Source organism: Rattus norvegicus, chromosome 13 (assembly GCF_021556685.1).
Source record: "Rattus norvegicus strain SHRSP/BbbUtx chromosome 13, alternate assembly SHRSP_T2T, whole genome shotgun sequence".
In the NCBI taxonomy this organism is placed as follows: Eukaryota; Metazoa; Chordata; class Mammalia; order Rodentia; family Muridae; genus Rattus; species Rattus norvegicus.
The window spans coordinates 67,459,703-67,479,669 of record NC_141546.1 but is presented as its reverse complement, the minus strand read 5'-3'; the positions used below and the strand labels follow the sequence as shown (position 1 = coordinate 67,479,669).

The following is a 19,967-nucleotide window of genomic DNA, read 5'->3' as shown; positions in this document are numbered from 1 at the left end:
CAGAAGAAAGCGAAGATTAAGAAGGAGGAAGAAAAGGAGGGGGGGGGAGAGAGAGAGGGAGAGAGAGAGAGAGAGAGAGAGAGAGAGAGAGGGAGAGAGAGAGAGAGAGAGAGAGAATGGACTTGAGTCCTTGACTGATTTAGGGTGCCCTATAGGAAATTGCTGTCTTGATGGATAGAAAATAAAGAACCTTGGAAGCCATTAAGAGTTTGGAGTGGAGTGGAGTGGAGTTTGGTATGGTGGAGGACACCTTTGAGAGTCGCACACATCGTCCTGCCTCCACGATCTACTTGGGAGAGAATGTTCTGAGTCAGAAAGATTAAACGGAGAAGCTGGCTAGGTTTCAAAAAAAAAATCAATTTTTGTAGCCATATGTAGTCAATTTGCAGAAGGGCTTTTACCTACACAAAGCAATTTTGAATCATTTTAGAAAAAATAACCTATCCAAAAGTCTTTTAGCCATGGTCAACAATCAATGCCCAATTACCGCCGTGCTCACGAGATGGCACTTAATGTTAGGAACCTCAGCTGTTCTCTAATTTTGGTGTGTTTTTATACTGAAACCAATTTAGTGCTTTTTGGGAAGGATGATGTGGGTAGGCTAGAGTAGTAACACCTTTTTTGCCTTAAAACATTTATTTTGGGGCTGGAGAGATGTCCTGTTGGTTAAGAGCACTGGCTGCTCTTCCAGAGGACCTGGGTTCTATTCCCAGCACTCAGATGGCAGCTTACGATCACCTGTAACTCCAGTCTCAGGAGATCTGATGTCCTCTTCTGGCCTCCCAGGGCCAGATGCACGTGATGCACAGACACACATGCAAGCAAAATAATCATACACATACAAATAATAAAGTTAAAAACCATTTATTTTATGACTATCAATTTCAGAAAGAGATGAAGCTGTTTATGACAATTTTGGATTATGTTGAAAATAGTACCAATTATCGGAGTTGTTATAATAGTCAGGTTTTTCTTTTTTCTTTTTTCTTTTTTTACACCAATTTATCCCCATCTTAGACAGACCAGGAAGAGAGAATTCCAATTTTTTTTTGTTCCCTCTCCAGTAAATGGCAGATGTTTGACTTGATAAATAGAGTCTGTTTCTTCCATTTGCTTTTGTTCGTTTCATTTGCCTCTTGGCTACGTGTAGACCCCTTCCTAGCCTCCTCCTTCTTCACTGGCCTGCCCGAGGGAGATTTCCTTAGGGCTTTGACCTTGGAGGCTGACAGTTGAAGCGTATTCAGGTGCCTTACCACGGTCCTGGGTTTCTGTGGACTTGGATTCACATGGATTGGTGGTAGGTCTCTGTAAGGCACCAACATGAAAACCGCCGGAGTCCTGCAGTCCTGACTCATGTCGGGTTGCCATTGGGCAGGAGCGGTATTGTGTAAGGGCTGGTTTTCAGAGGCTGCCCAGACTTTTTGGTCCTGATTCTCTTTTTGCCAACTGTGAAGAGCATCAGTGAAGTAAGGCTTCACTTCTGTGATGCAGTTGATTTCATAAGCGTTATACCTGTCAGTCAGGGTCCTCCCAGCTGTAAAGGGCCGCACAGCAGTCAGCCCTTCAGAGATGCCACTAACAAATGTTTCAAGAATAGACTGCCAAATGCCACCACTTATTGCACTCAAAGTGACCTGGGGCCATAAGCTGGCCAGGCCCCGAAGAGCCTCACGGTTCCATGCTGAGGTAGGAAATTGATTCTCAGTATGATAGAGCTGAGAAAAGAAAACGCTGAGGGTGACTTCTGGATAGTTCATCAGGAAGTTGTACATTTTGCTGATGCAGCAGTGGTTAGCCTCGTCACAAGGGGAGTTGTTGGAATACAGAATGATATGTCTGATGTTGCTGTCATGGAATATGAGTGAGTCCAGGTAGCCATCCCTCTCAAAGAGCATTGATTCTGGGTGGGTGTGACTCCCAGTGCAGTTGCTAGCAAGGCCCTTTTGTATCAGGTTCCCGGAGGAACTTCTCAGTTCATAAAATGTGAGGTGTTTTGTTTGAGGGTATGTTGACCATGGGAATCCAAAAGTTTGATGAAATTCTGTGTAGGGAACTCTCGCTTCCTCACCTGTCCGGATGTGGTAAGGACAGTTAGTGCAATTTAGAGAGACGCTTAGCCAGTAGTAAGGTTTGACTATTGTTCCACTGTGGGTTAGATACTCCTCGTACAGTGGCTCCATTGCTGGTTGTGTTATCTTCTAGGTGCAGATCTGAACAAGGAAGAGAAATTACACATACAACTAAAGCAGGGACACAGAAGACAATGCGTACCTTTACCAAGCTCTGTTTCCTCAAGGAATCTAGCACAATTGCACGGTCTCTAGCAAAGTGCATTGTAGCCTGAAAGTGAGGCATGTGAGTAGATTATAGAGTTCACAATTCCATTTTCCTCACTGAGGCTCTGGTAGGTGGTGGTGGGAGAGACTAAAGAGAAATGCAGAATACAGCTGTACCTGTCCTCCATGTCTGTGGAGCAAACGGGCTAACAAGTAAGTTCTAGAAACAAACTGCCTGCATTGAAGGCTGAAATGTTCCACTTCCCAACTCCGTGGTTGGTGTAAGTCCTTTAGCCTTTGGCGCACAGCTTCCGTGTCTGCAAAGGCAATCATAAGACCTACTCATAAGGTTGTCTTGGGAGTGGGTAATGCACACATAGTAAATGCCAAACGCTTTACTGTGAACCAGACACCATTCAACCAACATTTGCTCTTAGGGGCCACAGTCCAAGTCCCATGTCACCTTGGTGGTTCCTGTGTGTGAAAGCCCAAAGAAACAACCAGGCTTCTTGTTGTTCGTGATTTCTTCCTTTGATTCTTTTTTTTTTTTTCTTTTCTTTTTTTCGGAGCTGGGGACTGAACCTAGGGCCTTGCGCTTGCTTGCTAGTCAAGTGCTCTACCACTGAGCCAAATCCCCAACCCCCTTCCTTTGATTCTTATCTGAATGTGGTAGTAGCTGATATATGGGACATGGGTTCCAAGTGTGCTTGACTTCAAAAGGCAAAACGAGCTGTTTCCGAAAACTATGGCAGTAAGTTGAAGATGCTATCCTTTTAGAACTGGCTCTTTGGGTCAGTGTTGCTCAAGGTCAGAGACTTCTAGATGTACCGCTTGTATAGTGTTTGACTAGTGGGCACAAATATGCTCACATTGGAGGGTTTATTTTTAATTGGTGGGCCTTGTTAGAGGGGTTTCAAAAATTACTAAAATGGAAATAGCATTGTTTCTTTAGAATCTAGAAAAGCAGTAGTGGGGTTGGGGATTTGGCTCAGTGGTAGAGTGCTTACCTAGGTAAGCGCAAGGTCATGGGTTCGGTCCCCAGCCCCGGGGGAAAAAAAAAAAAGAAAAATAGAAAAGCAGTAGTACCTGGGTTGTTGAGATCCTCAGATAATGGCTATTAAAAATATTTGTCAAATTATTATTTTTTTACCTAGGGCATTAAGATATAGTTGTTGGGGCTGGAGAGATCGCTCAGCAATGAAAAGCACTAACTCTCTTCTAGAGGCCCTGAGTTCAATCCCAGCAACCACATGGTGGCTCACAACCAACTGTAATAAGATCCGATGCCCTCTTCTGGTTTGTCTGAAGAGAGTGACAGTGTACTCACATACATAAAATAAATACATTTTTAAAAAATATAGTAGTTAAGGCATTTTAAACTATTGTATAAGTTCCACGTGTTTTTTGTAGAGAACAAGTGCATGTACAGAAAAGAGCAAAAGCTTACCAGTTTGTACCTACTTATATTATAATTACTGATTATAGGCCTGTTCTCTCAGCCTCGCTCTCTCTCTCTCTCTCTCTCTCTCTCTCTCTCTCTCTCTCTATATATATATATATATATATATATATATATATATATATTCTGTGCATCACAGGTCGTGTTTTATACCCTTATTTCAAGTGTGCTTGCCTTCAAAAGGCAAAATGAGCTGCTTCTGAAACTATGGCAGTAAGCTGAAGATGCTATCCTTTTAGAATTGGCTCGTTGAGTCAGTTTTGCTCATGGAACCGCTACTTTTCTATATTCTAAAGAAACAATATATTAAGGCCCACCAATTAAGAATATAGTGCATGTTATGATTTTCCTGTTATTAAAATTACTTCAAAAATGTTTATGGTTATTTATAATTCTACTATATAACTATACAATTCCATATTCTTGACTCTTAAATACTAACAGTATTTTGGTGAATATATTTTTTTAAAGCATTCTTTTTTTTAAGATTTATTCATTTATTATATATAAGTACACTGTAGCTGTCTTCAGACACACCAGAAGAGGGCATCATATCTCTTTACAGATGGTTGTGAGCCACCATGTGGTTGCTGGGAATTGAACTCAGGACCTCTGGAAGAGTAGTCGGGTACTCTTAACCGCTGAGCCATCTCTCCAGCCGAATATTTTTATAAGTAAATAATTTCTATGTCTTATTCCTTTCCTTTAATATAGATTAAGTCATAATATCAGGCTAGGAAACTTTTTTCCTAGAAAGACTGATTAATCTTACTGAGTCCCAGTGGTCATCATCCCGATTTGCCCACCTGAGAAGTGTGCACCGCTGTGGTTTGGCTGCTGTAAAGCACACCCGTTCTCTCGTGCTCCTGGACATACTCCGCCTGCTTATTGGCCTACAGCATTCATTTTTCTATGAACTAGTCTTAATCCCTTACCTTCTTTTAAACCTAATGTTTTCCTTATCGATTTGCAGGAGCTTTTTATGCATCAAGAATCTTAATGTCTGTCACTGCTTAAAAAGAAAGATTGCAGAGATGGCTCAGTGGTTAAGAGTACTTACCTCTCTTACAGAGGGCACAGGATTGGTTCCTAGTACCCATGTGGTGCCTCACGACTGGAACTCCAGCTCCGGGCGGGTGTGACATCTTCTGACCTCTTTGGGCACCAAGCATACATGTGGTGCATATATATATATGTGTGTGTGTGTGTGTGTGTGTGTGTGTGTGTGTGTGTGTGTATGTGTGTGTGTGTGTGTGTAGAAAAAACACTTGTACATATAAAATAAATAAGTCTTTAAAAATATTTTATCTAGTTTATAGAGGCATTTGATTATGTTTGTGCTTTATTTTTAAATTTATTTTCTGTTTTATTATACAGGGTTATAAAAGGCCATTTTATTGCAAGCATTTAATATACTTTGAGCATTCCCCCAATGTTGTTATTTAATTGCACTAAATTCTACAGTTTATGTGGTAGTGGTGAGTCTTTACTTTGTGATTAATTTTTCTTATTATACCAAGAAAAGCCTTTTTTGTTAAGCATGATTAAATAGTTCTCATGCTTTTTACAATATTTATTGATTGATCAGTAATGTTACTGGGGAAGCGCTATCATGAATGATCTCCAACCCTTTTTCAGATTCTAGTTATTGGAGGAGTTGCAGATAGACAACAAAACGTCCTATAGCTTTAGGTTGGCCTTGAAGCTGATTGTACCAGGAGTGACCTTGAATTCCTGATGGCCTTTGAACTGCTTCAGCTCCTGGCTGCCCAGGCACTGTGACTGTGGGCATCCATCATCTTTCCAGGACCCACTTTCTTTAAAAAAAAATTGCTATAGAGTATCATTAAGTGGTCCCTGTTGGCCTTGAATTGATGTGGTCAAGGCTAACCTTGAATTTGTAATCCTCCTGCCTCAGCCCCCTGAGTTCCTGAGTAGTGGAGATTACAGATGTGCACCCCAGGTGCAGCTTAGTATTTATGGCTTTGCTGTTTATGTATAACCGTGCCCAGACAGCAAAGTAGGTAAGGCAGAAAAATACAAATCAGGTAAACTGATCATTTCTTCAAAATGTATTTTCACTTAGACTTTAAAAATCAAAAAACGTGTTTGCTTCAGTGACCTCACAACTGAGCTTTATTGTTCTCTCTCATATGAAAACATTTTGAAGCTCTGTCTTCCCAGCTTACTGCAGTCATTTTCCTTCTGTGTGTTATGTGTGTACATGTGTTCAGCTGTGCATACTCCTGTGGAGGTCAAAGATTGACTTCACATATTTTTCTTTCTCTGTTTTTTTCTTGCTTGCTTGTGTGGTTCTCTGAGACAGGGTTTCTCTGTGTAGCCCTAGCTGTCTTGGAACTCCATCTGTAGACCAGACCCAGCCTCGAGCTTAGAGCTCCACCTGTCTCTGCCCAACAAGTGCTGGGATTAAAGGTGTGTGGCCCCTCCCCCTTCTTTATTGATCTGATTTTTTTGAGGCAGGCTCTCTCCCAGTACTTAAAGCTTGTGGTTTCTACAATTTCTGCTGGGTTGGCTAGCCACATTTCCCAGGGATATGACTGTCCTTGCCTTCCACCGAGACCCAGGTTCACTTTCATGGCTCTACACATAAGTCTTAGGGATTCCGGCAAGCACTTTACCCACTGAGCTATTTCTCCAGCAGTCTGACTGTGAAGTTCAAATAAGCTCAGACACTGCTTTATCTCATCAGACAGAACCTGTGGATTTCCTTTGGGAATCGCGTCCTGAGTGACAAATGTTTAAGAGCTTCAGTGTGGATCTGGTATGGGGTATGGCTTTGTTTACGCTGCCATTTTCAGTGGCTAATGGCCCTGCGGCAGCTCTGGCTCCTGGACTTTAGACAGTAGTATTTGTTTGTTTTAATTAGGTCTCACTATGTTGTTCCTGCTGGCCTGGCACCTGCCATATACACCGGGCTGGCTTTGAACTTATCGAGGTCTCCCTGCCTCTGCCTCCTGAGTGTGGGGATTAAAGATGTGTGCCACAGCTGGCCTACGTTGTAGAGTCCTTCGTCTCTGAAGTTACTTTAACCCACAGGATTGAGTGTTTGCCTCAGCTTCCTCGTTGGGACTGCATTTTCAGGATGTAACTGAATTCCTTCAAGGCTTCCTGTTCTTGGGATGGCTTTGCTTCAGGACGCTGGTTCTAGCCCTGGGCAAAGGACAGATGTCTTGGAACCTAGGACTATTTCCTGCTGATCTTGCTTGTCAGTTCGCCCTGACTTCCTCTGCCAAACTCATCAGTCTGCTGTGAACTCATCAGAAGCTTGTGAAGCCTAAGCCTGATTTTGTATCCTTAAGTATTGTGCCTTTCATGTGGCTCACTGCTGAGTGACACTTAGCTCACTACTCCCAATTACAGTCTCAGTTTACCGGAGAAAAATGCTGTGCCACAATATGAGTGAAAAAAAAGAAAGGCTTACAAGATGGTTTTGTGGTATGTATAACAAACACGTCAGAAAGACGCAGGGGCCAGGGAGATGACTGCACTCGAGTGTGCACGTGCGTGCGTGCGTGCGTATGTGTGAAGGGCTTGCTGTGCAAAGGAAGGACTAAGTTTGGCTCTCCAGAACCCACATAAAAGCATGGCAGCCTATTTGTCATCCTCCATCAAGGGAGATGAGAGAATCTTGGCACAAGATGGCCTGCCAGACTATAGACTTCGGGTTTAGCGAGAGAGCCTATCTCAGAAAATAAAGGTGAGGAGCAATGGAGAATGAGTGTAGAGGTCAGCCTCAGGCCTCCACATTCTTGTACACACAGATGCACATACACCCCACCACATGCTCACAGTATGAACAGGTACACACGGGCATGCTCTGCACATACACTTAGAACAGACCGGAGGGATACTGATGCCGCCAGCAATCGGAAGATAAACAGATACAGATGAAGTTTTCTTCTTTATGTATCAGTGTTTTGTTCCATAAATGATAGGAAAGTATCACGAGGGCCTTTTCTACCCTTGTTATTAGTTTTGGAGATGGTGTTTGGAACTAAGAATATGGTGACCCATGACTGCCATTAGGAAAGCAAGATACCCTTAGTCTTTTTTTTTTTTTTTTCTTTTTTTCGGAGCTGGGGACCGAACCCAGGGCCTTGTGGTTGCTCTACCACTGATCTAAATCCCCAACCCTCTACCCTTAGTCTTTTACAGTAAAGGCAGCTCCTGATTACCTTCCCAAACACCGTTCTTCTACTCCCTCCTGCCTGTGTCTCAGCCTTGGGCAGACACAGCATATTACTGACGGAAAGGTGATCTCTATGACCAATGACTTTGGATAAATGAGAGGGCACCTCGTTTTTCTTAATGGCTTCTCTGTGACAGCTATCTGAGGTTCTCTACTGGAGTCTTCTCTTTTTCTAGAGTCTTTCTGGGTTGTCCTTTCAGAGCCTGCTCTGAAGGAAAGAGCACCATTTCCTTTAAGGTTTTATAGAACTCAGGGTTTATTGTATGAATTTGTTACAGATTAGTCTCACATCAATACTTTTTATTGTCTCTTTGTTCTTCCCTATCCAGGTGGCTCAGGGCTACCTCAGCAGCCTTGACTCACAAGTCAAGTGGGTTCTGATTTGTGTCCCTGGCTACTTGTGTAACTACTGCTCCCCACTCCATGTGCCTTGCCTGTGTTTGATACATAAATGTTGCCCTCTGAAGAGCAGATTTGTTGGTAGTAAGCAGGAGAGATGTGGGGAGTCCAGTGGTGAGTGGCCCTGGCCTGTGGCTGTGGGAGGACACACTTCCTCCTTTCAACATAAAGGAGCACACAGGGAGGACAGACTGCTCCTGCTTCAGCTAGCTGGGATCGAGGGAGCGCTGCTAAGGCACAGTTCACATTGGAGTGGTTGGAGAATGGAGTTTGCCCTTCCCAATCCGTGCGCAATCTGCTCAGAGCTAAAAACAACTGTTAGCAGTTATAATTACCAGCTTTGTCTCCAGGCTTGGATCACAGCAGGTGTCAGAGGCACTGGGCCACATCCTTTGTCTCCTTCAAGCCCCGTGCCTGGCTTCCTGTAGTTCAGAGGGCACCTGTGCCATCTAGACTCACCTCCCCTGCCATGGCAGGACTCCTTTGCCGTCTCGATTAGTAGTTTTCCTGGCCCAAGTTAGTCCTTGCTGAGGTGTGGCTGCCTCTAAGAACACTGTTGAATTGGTGCCATGGTAACGTTTGGAAAGTAGCTACTGCTAGGATACGGCTCTGACACTTATTACTTTATTTGCATATCAAACCACCTGTTCCAAAGATGAAAATACACACGCCCGCTTACTTACTGCAGCCCGGATAAAAGGGCAATATCTGTTTACATTCATGCATTGCGTCTTTTCCCCTTGTGACAGTACGAATCAAGCCTCAGGTCCTCTTCTCAGCATCTTCTCACATGTAGAATAGAATCCCGGCTTGGTCTGTGCAGTAGCTAGGGGCCATCTGTGACACCGAGCTGCACTGGCTTCAGAAACAGAGCAAGGAGAGCAAGTTTGGACAAACAGACCCTTACTCGACAGAGGGGCTTTTTTTTTTTTTTTTTTTTTTTTGGTAACATTTAAAAGAACATTTATTTTGTGTGAGAGTTTTCCCCTGCTTGTTTGCATATCAATGCAGTATCAGAGGAAGCCAGAAGAGTATGTCTGAACTCCTAGAACTGGACTTAAAAACCATTACAAGTCATCATATGGATGGCGGGAGCTGAACTCAGGTCCTCTGCAAGAGCAATGAGTGCTTTTAACTTGTGAGCCATCTCTTCAGCCCCAAAGGGGGCTGTTAGATTCTGGCAAACACAACTTATGGAAAGTGCTGTCATTTCCATCCTCTAAGAGGTTCCCTGGGAAACTCACACTACCTGTGTGTGTTGCTCTCTTCATTTTAAGACAGTGTTGCTTTTACTGCCCAGCCTTTCTCTCTTCATCCTTCTCCACTCTTTCCCTGGCCTCATCTCCTGCCCACCATTTCTCAGACACAAGGACACTTAGTTGTGGTCCCTTGTGCACTTATCCCCTTGTTCTTCCTTGAAGAGCTACTTGAACGAGTAAGTGTGGACTTGCTGTGTGTCTCTTAGGTACTACGAACTGCTTGTAAGCATAAGCTCTGATCCCGCAGGGAGAATGGGCTCCCAGAAGCCCCTCCTGTCTGCTGGTTCTGATATTCTTTATGACGGGCTTCCATTGTCAGACTCCGGAGTCGGCAGCCCTTTCCTGCCACCCGCTCCTTGGAGGCTGGCTGTGTTCTCTTGGGTTCTGTGTTTTCCCAGGGTCTCTAGTGCACTCGTCAGTTCTCAGCTAACAGTTCTCGGTTGCTTTCCCTGCCGTTTTCTGTGGCACATGTGCTGCTCCATCTACCCTACCCTCCTTTTGCCCGAATCACACCCTTCTTGTTTTTGCTGTTGTGTTCATAACATCTCCTCACTGAATTTACAAATGACTGAAAATTGATTCTCTTCTTAGTTCTAACAATGATACCTCACTATACAGTATTATATAAAAATTGTGTGTGAAGGGATATGCCTTTGTACCCAGCAGTTGGGGAACGGGTAGAGTCTGGCAGATCTCTGAGTTTGAGGCCAACTTTGTATTGAGTTCCAGGCTAGCCAGGGCTATATAGTAAGACCTTATCTATATTTTAGTAAATCTAAAATTTTTTAGTAAATCTTAAAAATTACTTTAAAAGTGGCGATTTTAGAAAGCTGTCGAGATGCTTATATAATGAAAAAGGGATTTGGTGTGCCACAGTAGGCTCCAGTCAGGCTAGGAAAGGGAGGAAACAGGCCTCATGGACGCTGCATGGTCATCCCATGTGTGGTGCAGCTTCGGTGATGGGTTGGATACGCACTAAATCATGTCCTAAAGAATGTTAAACCAGGAGAAGCAGCAAACACACGCTGTGTAATATCACCCAGCAGTACTTGACAAAATTCAACACCCCTTCACGATAAAAGTCCTGGAAAGAACAGGAATTCAAGGCCCATCCCTAAACAGAGTAAAAGCCATATACAGCAAACCAGTCGCTAACATTAAACTAAATGGAGAGAAACTTGAAGCAATCCCACTAAAATCAGGGACTAGACAAGGCTGCCCACTCTCTCCCTACTTATTCAATATAGTTCTTGAAGTTCTAGCCAGAGCAATCAGACAACAAAAGGAGGTCAAGGGGATACAGATTGGAAAAGAAGAACTCAAAATATCACTATTTGCAGATGAAATGATAGTATATTTAAGTGATCCCAAAAGTTCCACCAGAGAACTACTAAAGCTGATAAACAACTTCAGCAAAGTGGCTGGGTATAAAATTAACTCAAATAAATCAGTAGCCTTCCTCTACACCAAAGAGAAACAAGCCGAGAAAGAAATTTGGGAAATGATACCCTTCATAATAGTCCCAAATAATATAAAATACCTTGGTGTGACTTTAACCAAGCAAGTAAAGATCTGTACAATAAGAACTTCAAGACTCTGAAGAAAGAAATTGAAGACCTCAGAAGATGGAAAGATCTCCCATGCTCATGGATTGGCAGGATTAATATAGTAAAAATGGCCATTTTACCAAAAATGATCTACAGATTCAATGCAATCCACATCAAAATACCAATCCAATTCTTCAAAGAGTTAGACAGAACAATCTGCAAATTCATCTGGAATAACAAAAAACCCAGGATAGCTGAAACTATCCTCAACAATAAAAGGACTTCTGGGGGAATCACTATCCCTGACCTCAAGCAGTATTACAGAGCAATAGTGATAAAAACTGCATGGTATTGGTACAGAGACAGACAGACAGACCAATGGAATAGAATTGAAGACCCAGAAATGAACCCACACACCTATGGTCACTTGATTTTTGACAAAGGAACCAAAACCATCCAATGGAAAAAAGATAGCATTTTCAGCAAATGGTGCTGGTTCAACTGGAGGTCAGCATGTAGAAGAATGCAGATTGATCCATGCTTATCACCCTGTACAAAGCTTAAGTCCAAGTGGATCAAGGACCTCCAGATCAAACCAGATACACTCAAACTAATAGAAGAAAAAGTGGGGAATCATCTCGAACACATGGGCACTGGAGAATATTTCCTGAACAAAACACCAATGGCTTATGCTCTAAGATCAAGAATCGACAAATGGGATCTCATAAAACTGCAAAGCTTCTGTAAGGCAAAGGACACTGTTGTTAGGACAAACGACAACCAACAGACTGGGAAAAGATCTTTACCAATCCTACAACTGATAGAGGGCTTATATCCAAAATATACAAAGAACTCAAGAAGTTAGACTGCAGGGAAACAAATAACCCTATTAAAAAATGGGGTTCAGAGCTAAACAAAGAATTCACAGCTGAGGAATGCCGATGGCTGAGAAACACCTAAAGAAATGTTCAGCATCTTTAGTCATAAGGGAAATGCAAATCAAAACAACCCTGAAATTTCACCTCACACCAGTGAGGATGGCTAAGATCAAAAACTCAGGTGACAGCAAATGCTGGCGAGGATGTGGAGAAAGAGGAACACTCCTCCATTGTTGGTGGGATTGCAGACTGGTACAACCATTCTGGAAATCAGTCTGGAGGTTCCTCAGAAAATTGGACATTGAACTACCTGAGGACCCAGCTATACCTCTCTTGGGCATATACCCAAAAGATGCCCCACCATATAACAAAGACATGTGCTCCACTATGTTCATCGCAGCCTTATTTATAATAGCCAGAAGCTGGAAAGAACCCAGATGCCCTTCAACAGAGGAATGGATACAGAAAATGTGGTACATCTACACAATGGAATATTACTCAGCTATCAAAAACAATGACTTTATGAAATTCATAGGCAAATGGATGGAACTGGAAAATATCATCCTGAGTGAGGTAACCCAATCACAGAAAAACACACATGGTATGCACTCAGTGATAAGTGAATATTAGCCCAAATGCTCGAATTACCCTAAATGCACAGAACACATGAAACTCAAGAAGGATGACCAAAATGCAAATGCTTCACTCCTTCTTTAAAAGGGGAACAAGAATACCCTTGGGAGGGGATAGGGAGGCAAAGTTTAGAACAGAGGCAGAAGGAACACCCATTCAGAGCCTGCCCCACATGTGGCCCATACATATACAGCCACCCAATTAGATAAGATGGATGAAGCAAAGAAGTGCAGGCCAACAGGAACCGGATGTAGATCTCTCCTGAGAGACACACCCAGAATACAGCAAATACAGAGGCAAATGCCAGCAGCAAACCACTGAACTGAGAACGGGATGCCCGTTGAAGGAATCAGAGAAAGGACTGGAAGAGCTTGAAGGGGCTCGAGACCCCATATGTACAACAACCAGAGCTAACAAACCAGAGCTTCCAGGAACTAAGCCACTACCCAAAGACTATACATGGACTGACTCTGGGCTCCAACTGCATATGTAGCAATGAATAGCCTAGTAAGGGCACCAGTGAAAGGGGAAGCCCTTGGTCCTGCCAAGACTGAACCCCCAGTGAACGTGATTGTTGGGGGGAGGGCGGTAATGTGGGGAGGATGGGGAGGGGAACACCCATAGAGAAGGGGAAGGGGGGGGTTAGGGGGATGTTGGCCTGGAAACTGGGAAGGGGAATAACAATCAAAATGTAAATAAGAAATACTCAAGTTAATAAAGATGGAAAAAAAAGAAAAAATATCATCCAGTTGTGTATTTGGGTGGTTTTAGGAAGCTCAATTGTATTAAAAATATATATTAAAATTCTAATTATCATATAACAATGGAACATTATTAATGTGTAATGATTGGGCTAACTGGTATAACCATCACTTCGAATATTTATTATTTCTTTGTGTTGGGAACATTCAAAGTCCCCACACACTTTTGCAGCACAGCATTAACTGTGGAACGTTAGATGTCCTTTCATCTCACTGGACCCTGTACCTTGCCAGTCTCCTCACTACACTCCTTTCCTTTGGCTTCCCAGACGTTGGGAACTCCTGTAAAGGTGTCCTCTCCTCTCTCCCCTCCTCCCTCTTCCCCAGCCTTCCCCTCCCATGCACAGGTGGGTGTTCAGGCAACCTTGCCTCTTCAGAGGACAACCTTGGGTGTGGCCTTCTACCTTGCTTGAGACAGGGCTTCAGTGTTTACTGCCACTATCTCTGGGCTTGCTGGCCTTAGACCGTTCTGTGATTCCCCTGTCTCTGCCTCCGATGTCTCGAAGGACAAGGACACGCTGAATTACAGATGCTTGTGCTACTGTATCTGGCTTTTATGCGGATTCTGAGGATGGCACTGAACTTTATTGTCCAAAGGAAACAAACAAACAAACACCACCACCACCAACAGCAAAAGAAAGCTTTGCCTGTAGTTCTGAAGAACTTTGGTAGTGGCTACTTAGCGGAAGGGAGAAGCTGTCTCTGCCCGCCTCCCACGTTTCATATTCATTCTGATGAACTGTGTGCAATATCTGTATAGAAGTATGCAGTTATAATGAAGATTATAAAATCCATATTTAGAAAGACCTTTACTCAGGTGAATATTTCAGTCAGCGCTCTGGCAATCTGATTTGGGCTATAGCCAAGATGGCTCTGCTTGCTAACAGTTGCATAGGAAGTGGTGCTGTTTTTGGGTGACAGAGTAATTTATATTTTATCACATGTTATTAACTTTTATTCGAACACATCATACTTAATTAATTACCTGATCCATTCTGTGTTGCATTTTGGTGGACCCTCTCAATGCTCAAATCTATGTAATAAATCACCGGGAAACGGGACCTGGGTTTAAACAGCAAACTTGAGGTGAAGAAAGACTCAGGCTTTGGGGAGCTTGCCAGGTCGTTTGATGGAAGAGAAAGGAAGAGGGTGGGCAGAAAGGAGAGGAAGACAGAAGAGCCAGGATGCTCGGCATGGTGGCACAGGCCTGTGATACCAGCACTAGGAACATAAAGGCAAGAGGATCAGGAGGAGTTCAGGATTATCACTGGCTATGTAGGTAGTTCTAGGCCAGCCTGGGCTACATAAGACCTTATCTCAAAATGGGGTGGGAGAAGCAACAGCTGGATCTTCTCGTTTGAATTCGTAGATAAAATGGCCACACGGTGGCAGCACAGTCCAAACTCGGAGACTGCTGGCCTTTCCTTAACCACAGTTCAGAATTTTTCCTTGTGGATGTCTCTCATTGTCAAGGAAACAGCAGCAAATGCTCTAGGTTAAAGGTGACTTCCCTGAAGGGAAGGGAAGTGTAGGAAAAGGGGCCACGGTGACCCCTGCATGGTTGCTCCAAAAAAGGCTTCAAACTGGCAGGACCCACTTAAAATTCTAATCATAAATCCGACCAAACTAGATCCAAAGCACAGTCATTCTTAACTGTGATACAAATATGAAAGAACAAAATGGCAGATAAAACACAAGCCCATTTTCCTACAATCAGTCCAGTCAATCCGTACATTAAAAAAGTGAGTGCTTAATAAATATAATCAGAATGCTTGTCTGTTTTCACTTTTTCTGGCACTGAGACTTGAACCCACAGCCTTGACTGTGCTAGGTGAGCAGTCTGCCTCGGAACCGTGTGCCCAGCCCTGGCTTTGCCCTTGTCGTGTGTACTTCTGCTGTAGTAGCTGAGAAATGGTCACCCAGACCTGTGCGGGGAAGATTATACCCTAGGTTTCTCCCAGGAGTTTTAGTTTCAAGTCTCAGAAGCTAGATCTTTAATCCATTTTAAGATTGTGTGTGTGCATTGTGGGACAGAGCTCCGATTTCAGCCTGTAGCTTGTGGATAATCCAGTTTTCCCAGTAACAATTGTTGACTAGAGTAGCACTTCCCGCAGTGGTGTTGTAGTACCCTTTTTAAAAATCATTTGACCATGTGTGTGGAAGTTTAATTTGGGTGTCTGTATTCTGTTTTATTGGTCTGTATGTCTTCCATTGTGTAAATACCAACAGAGCAGAGGACAGTTGGTTAGATGGTAGTGGGCTCTCTCCTTTTCCTTGTTTCATCAGGGTTTCTGGTTATCTCTGCTTCTGTGCTGCATGAGTGCTTCAGCTGTCTGGCTCACGAGCTTCTGTGTGAGTCTCCTGTCTCCACCTCTCATCTCAAAATAGGGACTAGGACGTAGGACTGCAGATGTGGAACATTGTATCTATACCGTGCTGGGAATTGACCTGGACTGGGACTGCAGATGTGGAACATTGTATCTGTACCGTGCTGGGAATTGACCTGGACTGGGACTGCAGATGTGAAACATTGTATCTGTACCGTGCTGGGAATTGACCTGGACTGGGACTGCAGATGTGAAACATTGTATCTGTACCGTGCTGGGAATTGACCTGGACTGGGACTGCAGATGTGGAACATTGTATCTGTACCGTGCTGGGAATTGACCTGGACTGGGACTGCAGATGTGGAACATTGTATCTGTACCGTGCTGGGAATTGACCTGGACTGGGACTGCAGATGTGGAACATTGTATCTGTACCGTGCTGGGAATTGACCTGGACTCTTCAGGTTTGCATGGCTGGGCGTTTTAATCTACTGTGATGTCTTTCCCATCCATAAACTTTGTATTCACTATATTGTGCACACATATTTTATAAACACCTTGTATTAGTGTGATCATTTTTTAAAAAATATTTTATTTTATATGTTTGAGTACACTCATTACAGATGGTTGTGAGCCACCATGTAGTTGCTGGGAATTGAACTCAGGACCCTTGGAAGAGTAGTTAGTGCTCTTAACCCTGAGCCATCTCTCCAGCCCGCATGTTTAAAGTCTTCATTGTGACCAACCGGTTTGCTTTATCTGCTTCGTCTGTGTTGAATCGGTGTCAACACTGGTGAGGACATAACGTAGGTAACCTGTTGATTTATTTTTGTTGAAAAGCATCATAATGAAAAAAATCAGCCAAAGAGGTATGTTGATGGACACCCAGAAAGACATTTTCGAGCAATCTCACAAGCTAAGGATACCAATTCCATTCGTTTGAAACGGAACCAGGTGTGTTCTCATCACTAATCCATGATGTATCCTACCATTTTATCCCAATCACATTCATTGAATTTAAATCTTATGGTAGTAAAAGTGATGACTAGGTTTCAACAAATATCCTATACACTGGTCTTTTATTGTACAGAATACAATACTAAAATGTTTTATGAATTTTATTAAATATTTGACAATCACTTTTTGCTGATGTGCTATTTCAAAGTCAGTATCTGCTCCACTAGTAATAGTTGTTAAGTTATGCAATATGACGAAAGTATATTTTCCTATGTCTTCATATTTATTTTGTCTTTTCACTTGGTGCTGAAAAACAGACTGTATTTTCTATTTCCTGGTTCCTTAGGAATATGAATATTATTGTTCCACTGAAGATTTTATACATAGGGGACAATCTGCCTGCCCACTCTCTACCTTTGAGAAATTAGAAAGCTTGGTGTAGTGGTGTACACCTTTAATTCTAGCACTCAGGAGGCCAAGACACATGGATTTCTGTGGGTTTGGGGCCAGCCTGGTTTACACAGTGAATTCTAGGACAGCCAGGGCTACATAGTGAGAATCTGTCTTGAGAAAGTAGAAAACAGACACAAAACAAAACAGCATCTAGAAGTTAGCCTGGCTTGTAGCTGATAGAGGGCTTTCCCAGTATGCACCAGGCCCTGGATGTGGTCCTATGTGTTGCCCCACCTGCCAAGCCTACAAAACCAAATAATGACCTTGGGCCTGTACTTTTGGCTTTCATACTGCAAAAGTCCTGAAGTGTTCATCTGTATTGAGACGTCCAGAAGTACTTACAGCCATGCACTACCCTGTATAGACTATTTCCCATAGAGAACCATCATTCCTGAACATAAAATCACAGCTGCTTATGGTCAGCTTTGTTTTATATATAGTTTATATGTAATGAGATGAGCCCATAGTAAATACATAACGTAATGAATCTGAACAAAATGTGTATATTTATGTTATCATAAAAATAAAGTAAGTTTCTGTCCATTCCAAATTTCCTCTTCCTCTTCAGTCACCCTTCCACATGGCTCTAGACAGATATTACATATTTGTTATTCCTGTAGATAAGATTTGTTTTCAAAGTTTCATAATCCAGAGCCTCCTTGACTTACATCGAGATTCCGTCTTAATAAACCCACGGTACAGCACATGTTGAAAGCATCCTAGGGCAATGTTCTCCAGCTAACCAGCCTAACACTATCCTGCGGCAGTGCGAGCCCTGCCTGCTTGTCTCATGATTGTTGGTAACAGGTGGGCTAGAGGTGCGGGGAGTGAGGTTCCCCAGACAGAAGCTGCAAGCCCCTAGTCCAGGAAGGGATTGTCTCAAAACTTGAAGGTTTATTTCTACAGAATCACCTTATGTCTTTGTAAAGTTAAAAAAAAAATCCAGTTGAACTCTTGTAAACTAGAGACTGTAAATGGAGTCCAACGCTCTGTACTCTGACTTCTTTTGTTCATTGAGGTCATTGATTTGACTGTGCTGACCACACTGTTTTTAAAATCAACGAGTGTCTTTTCGAGTGGTTTGAGTTGCATGATAAACTTGAGAATTCCCGTACCCCTTCTGGGAGGACGCATGCACTCCCTCTTTGTAAATACCCTACAACATAGTGCTGTATTTGTGAGGGGTCATGCGTCTCTGTTGACAAGTTTACTACCCAGACTTACCTTACCTTAGTGCCCATGCTTGGTGTGACACATGCTAGGTGTTTTCACCAGTGTACGGTGGTATATGTCTACTTTTGTGAGGTCACACAGGATGTTTCAGTGCCCTGAAAGTGTTTCATGCTTTGGTTACACAACTTTTCTTCCTCTAAATACTGCTAACCACCACTGCCAGTGCAAACCTGTGGTAATTGTTTCTCTTTTTCTGTCTCTGAGTTCTTTTCCCTTTCTAGAAGGTGACATAGTTGGGATCATACTGTAGCATCCGGATGGCTTTTTCACTTAATGTATCTGTGGGGTTCTGCAAGTCTTGATACTTCTTCTGTTTGTGCTAAATAATAACCCTGTATCCTAATTGCCCAATTTGTCCACTCTTGCACAGAAGGGCGGGCGTCTCGGCTGCTTCCAGTTTGGTGCAGTTTTGAGTAAAGCTGCTCTAAGATTCCTTATGCAGGCTTTTGAGGATGTAAGTTTTCAATTCCTTTGGGTAGATACTAGGGAGCATGGCTGATGGCCCATGATACCTTAAATTTTAACAGAGATTTTGTTTTTCTTTGTGTGTGTGTGTATTTGCCTATATGTGGGTATGTGTACTGTGCGTGCCTAGTGCCCTGAGGTCAGAAGAGGGTGGCAGGTGTCCTGGTACTGGAGTTACAGATGGCTATGAATTGCCTTATGGCAGGAGGGGACTGAACCCAGGTCCTCTGCCGTGGCAAGAAGTATTCTTTGTTGGTTTTGTTGTTTTGAGACAAGGCTTCTCTGTGTAGCCCTGGCCATTCTGGAGCTTGCTCTGTAGACAAGGCTGTTCTCCAACTCAGAGATCCATTTGCCTCTGCTTTCTGAGTGCTGGGATCAGAGGCATGCGCTGCCGCCACCCCTGGCGGACTTCATTTAATTTAATAAGTAATTAGCACATCTTCCCCTTGGCTGGCCACCTCTGCAGGCGCACCAGCAGCGAGCATGAGCTCTTCTTCCACAGCCTCACCGGTATTTGATGACAATGCTTTGGTTTTGCCTCTTTTTTTTTTTTTAAGGACTTATTTTATGTATATGAGAACACTGTAGCTGACTTTAGTAACCACACAGTTGGTACAGCTGTTGTATCAGGAAACACTTTTGACCAGCAGTCTCACCTCCTACCACAGTGCATTTAATTGTTTGCATTACTGAAATAGTTTGTACTCATTTCACATTTGATACTGACCTCAGCAACTCAGTAGCAGGTTTCCAAGTTGGAGAGCGTCAGTCCTCCGATTTCTTCCATTTCTATTGATATAGAGGTGACTATTTGGCCTTCTGACTTTCCATACGAACTTAGAAGTTTTGTTTTGTGTATATGTGTGTTGGTATGCACAGAGGTCAGAGGACACTTGCAGGAGTCAGTTCGATACCTCCACCACATAGGTCAGGGAATCAAGCTCAGGTTGTCATGCTTGGTAGCAATTGCTATTACTTGCAGAGCCATCTCACCAGCCACCCATTCAAACTTTTGAGTGAGTTTGCCAAAATCTGCAAAATTCACTTCCTGGGATTTAGATTGGGATTTCATGGACTCTATAGAGCAGGCTGGGAAGAACTGACACCTGA

The 19,967-nt window shown here is 43.1% G+C and overlaps 2 protein-coding genes across 8 annotated transcripts in view; one reads left to right on the top strand and one right to left on the bottom strand.

Moving 5' to 3' along the window:
• Nucleotides 1-19,967, top strand: part of Rgl1 (ral guanine nucleotide dissociation stimulator like 1) — a 278,552-nt gene that overhangs the window by 8,250 nt on the left and 250,335 nt on the right.
• Nucleotides 849-8,921, bottom strand: Apobec4 (apolipoprotein B mRNA editing enzyme catalytic polypeptide like 4). 4 transcript variants are annotated; one of them, NM_001429855.1, is given in 3 exon segments: nucleotides 849-2,210; nucleotides 2,454-2,593; nucleotides 8,680-8,907. In NM_001429855.1, a coding segment is annotated over 1 exon segment (1,167 nt). In that variant the 5' UTR covers nucleotides 2,181-2,210; nucleotides 2,454-2,593; nucleotides 8,680-8,907; the 3' UTR covers nucleotides 849-1,013.

What these genes read in the sequence shown, in the direction of transcription:
- Apobec4 (XM_087581370.1), bottom strand. Translation starts at nt 2,180, where the DNA reads ATGGAGCCACTGTACGAGGAGTATCTAACCCACAGTGGAACAATAGTC.